The sequence below is a fragment of the Gekko japonicus genome, unplaced genomic scaffold (assembly GCF_001447785.1).
Source record: "Gekko japonicus isolate JY-2015 unplaced genomic scaffold, Gekko_japonicus_V1.1 scaffold661, whole genome shotgun sequence".
Taxonomy (NCBI): domain Eukaryota; kingdom Metazoa; phylum Chordata; class Lepidosauria; order Squamata; family Gekkonidae; genus Gekko; species Gekko japonicus.
Window position 1 is genome coordinate 285,978 of NW_015173694.1, and position 3,463 is coordinate 289,440.

The window sequence follows — 3,463 nt, forward strand, 5'->3', positions numbered from 1 at the left end:
GGCTGCGGTCACACACACGAAACAATCCACTTTGAATCCACTTCCAGTGCACTTTCCAACTGGATTTTGCCAGTTCACACAGTAACATCTAGTTGGAAAGTGCACTGGAAGTAGATTGGAAGTGGGTTACTTAGTGTGTGTGGAAACACCCTGTGTGTAAAGTGCCATCAAGTCACAGCAGACTTATGGTGACTGCAGCAAGGGGCTTCCAAGGCAAGGGAGAAGCAGAGGTGGTTGGCCATGGTCTTCCTCTGCAGAGCCTTCCTTGGCGGTCTCCCTTCCAAGTACCAGCCCTGCTTAGCTTTCAAGATCTGTTGAAATGGAGCCATACCGTGCCGCCTTCCCTTCTCGCCTCGTTTATAAACCACCAAAAATAAATATCCATTGGAAAAAGACCCATGATGAAATTAAGAAGCAGCTCCATTTCCTATCAACTGAGTTTCGTTCTGCAACAAGTTATTTCAATAGGCAACAAATCATCTTCTATGCTAATATTCCCCTGGAATGCCCAGTTTCCTGTGGAACATCCTGATATGTAGCTCTTCCTTGGGGAATCCAGGCTCCTTTAGTGCATGCAATCTCTGCTGTCCAGCCCTGGGCAGAGTGGTGGCTCAGCCTACGCAAGAGGGAAGAAAGATACTGTTGGGACATTTCCCAAAATCCAACTCTTTTGATCACTTTTCCTTCTGGGACATAAGAGAGAAGGGAAGCATGCCAACTCTTGTTGTGTTCTGCACATTTGCAGCCTGCACCTTCGTAAGGGAGGGCATGGATTACTTGTGAGTAAGCACCCCAATCTATCATGCCTACAGGGGAAGCAAAACTGCTCCCAGGAAAGGGTACCTGCTTGCAAACGAACCCGTCAAGGAAGAGTGCTGCAGCTTCATCCCTTAACAAGCATTTACGTGGGGACCCAAAGCGGCTTCTGTTATTCTCCACTCCTGCACCTTATCCTCACAACAACCCTGTGAGGGACGTTAGGCTGAGAGTACGTGACTGGCCCGAGGTTACTCAGCCAGCTTCCATGGCAGAGTGGGGATTCAGACCTGGCTCTTCCAGATCCTAGTCCAACATTGTAATAACTATACCACACTGACTTCACCCACCACCACTACTATCGCCACCATCTGAGGAGAAACATAGTTCCTCAGCATGTGCATGGAGAATTACAGGGAAATAACTCAAGATGGGTGTTAGTCGGCCTCTGAAATCACTCCACTCTCCAAGATATAAGGACGGGTGGACTCACATTCTCGCTGTATCTGAAGAAGTGAGCAGCGACTCACGGAAGCTCATCCCCTGCCACAAATTCTGTTCGTCTTTAAGGTGCTACTGGGCTCTTGCTCTTTTCTACCACTAGGGAAGTAATTGTTTCATGCTGAGCCATCATAAATACTAGCAGCTTAGCCTTAATGAGGTCATTGGCTCCAGATAAGGTACATAAAGCACTAGCAGATCCCAGAACAGGGAAAGAAGAGGGTGCCGACCCAGCCTAAGTGGAAGGCACAGGGGCACATGACATTCAAGGCCTTGAGCCAGTTTTGCAGAGTTAACATTAACATCTAGCCGTTTCTCATGGGAAACAGAAAGCTAAGGAGAGCCCTTTGTTATGCAACTGAGATTTCTGCAGTTAGGTTTGCAGATGAAGGCAACATTTGTCAGAGTAGCTTTACGCATGACACTGGCTAGTCAGTGACCCCCCCACAAAAAATGACAAAACGATTTTTACTGGGTCACTGAATGTGAAAGCTTCCATGTCACACAGAGTTCTTTGTCAGATTCTCACTGAGCAAGGCAAGTGATGACAGCGCTCCAGTTAAAAAGGGCTCTCGTCACCAAACCGCTAGCAAATCCTGCCACAAAAGGGACCTGTCGTATGCCCCCAGAACCTACAGCCCAAGCTAGCCCGATCTCATCAGAAGCTAAGCAGGGCCGGCCCTGCATTCGGACGGGAGACCTCCAAGGAACACCAGGGTCATGACACAGAGGCAGGCAATGGCAAACCACCTCTGAATCTCTCTTGCCTTGAAAACCCTGCACGGTTGGCATACGTCAGTTTTGACCTGATGGCACTGTCCACTGCCACCGCAGCACCCCAGCCGGTCCAGATGTTCCCGCGCACCGGAAAGCCCAGAGGTGCCTCTGTTTTCCTTACCGATCTGGCCCAGAGAAACCTGGGGGTGCCTCTCTCCTTGCTGTGCCCGGTTGCTCATGGTGTCATTCTCGCTTTGGGTGTAGGGCTGCTGGTCCTCCGCCGGCATCTCGGTGTACTCGGGAATGATCTCCGTGGCATCATTTTTAAGCACTTGCCACCCTTTCCCAGCAGGGAAGGCAATCTGGAGCAGGAGGCAGATGGAGCAGACGGCCGGGGAGGTCTGCATGGCGGCAGGCAGCCGTGGGAAGGTCTCCAGCACTCGGGTCCTCTGGAATCTTCAGCCAGGCGAAATTAGTCTCCTTTTTAAATTGCTTCTTAGAAACCGGCCAGCCAATGATGGGGAGTGGGAAGGGCCCGGTGTGTGTGTGTGTGTGTGTGTGTGTGTGTGTGTGTCAAGAGGAGAGGGGGGGCGAGGACTGCTTCCTACCAATTTGTCTGCAGAAAGCCAGGAATCCTGTGGGCGGCTGGGAGGGCGGCTGTGGCCTGAACATGCCAAACAGTGTTTCTCTTCACGCACACTTTTCTCACTTGTTTCATTCCTGGACAACAGCAAAAAGAAAACAAAACTGGCGAGGCGAAGGAGGACGGGAGCAGATAGCTAGTATTTCCTCAGCACGGTTGCCAGAACCTTGTGTCCAGTTTTAAAAATGCAAAACCTTTTTTGTCTCCTTGACTTTGATCGTTTTCCAAATCTTTAAAATTGGGGTCTAGCTTTTTTCACTCCGTCTTCCCCAGTTCTCACTACAGCTCCCGTCTAGTGTTCCCTCTAAGCTGAGTTAGTGTGAGCGAGCTCACAGTTTTTTAGCCTCCAGCTCACAGATTTTTGTCTTTGCTCAGGAAGGAGTGCTCCAGAGCAAACTAATTTATGCAGCAGCCAAATCGCTGGCTCACAACTTTAATGCCAGGAGCTCACAAAGTGGAATTTTTGCTCACAAGACTCCACAGCTTAGAGGGAGCATTGGTTACCTGCCCTGAGATCCTTGGAAGAAGGGGGGGGGAATGTATAGAGAGACAGAAGTTGGGTGCAGTTACTCAACGATAATGGAATAGCTCCCATCCCACATGGATTTGTTCATGCAGGTCCTGTGAACAGGGGTCATTTTGTAGAAAAAGAGCTAGGGGAACTCATTAGCATAACTCATTAGCATATGCCACACACCCTGACATCAGGGGCCCGGCAGTGGACCTGCAAGGCCAGCGGGAGTGCGAGGAAGCCCCGCCAAGGCCCTCCCTGGCCCCAGGCAAGCAGGGGTGGGGAGAGGCGGGGAGGAAGCAACTTACCCTCCCTCTTCTCCTGCCTCCTCCTGA

At 50.6% G+C, this 3,463-nt stretch overlaps 1 protein-coding gene across 1 annotated transcript in view; it reads right to left on the minus strand.

Annotated features, from left to right (window-relative positions):
• SOST (sclerostin) overlaps positions 1–2,403 on the minus strand; it is a 9,471-nt gene extending 7,068 nt beyond the window's left edge. The window contains exon 1 of the mRNA XM_015423179.1: positions 2,156–2,403. Coding sequence (XP_015278665.1) covers positions 2,156–2,381 — 226 coding nt within the window. The 5' untranslated portion in view covers positions 2,382–2,403. The remainder of the gene's footprint in view (positions 1–2,155) is intronic.
• Positions 2,404–3,463: the final 1,060 nt, after the last annotated feature.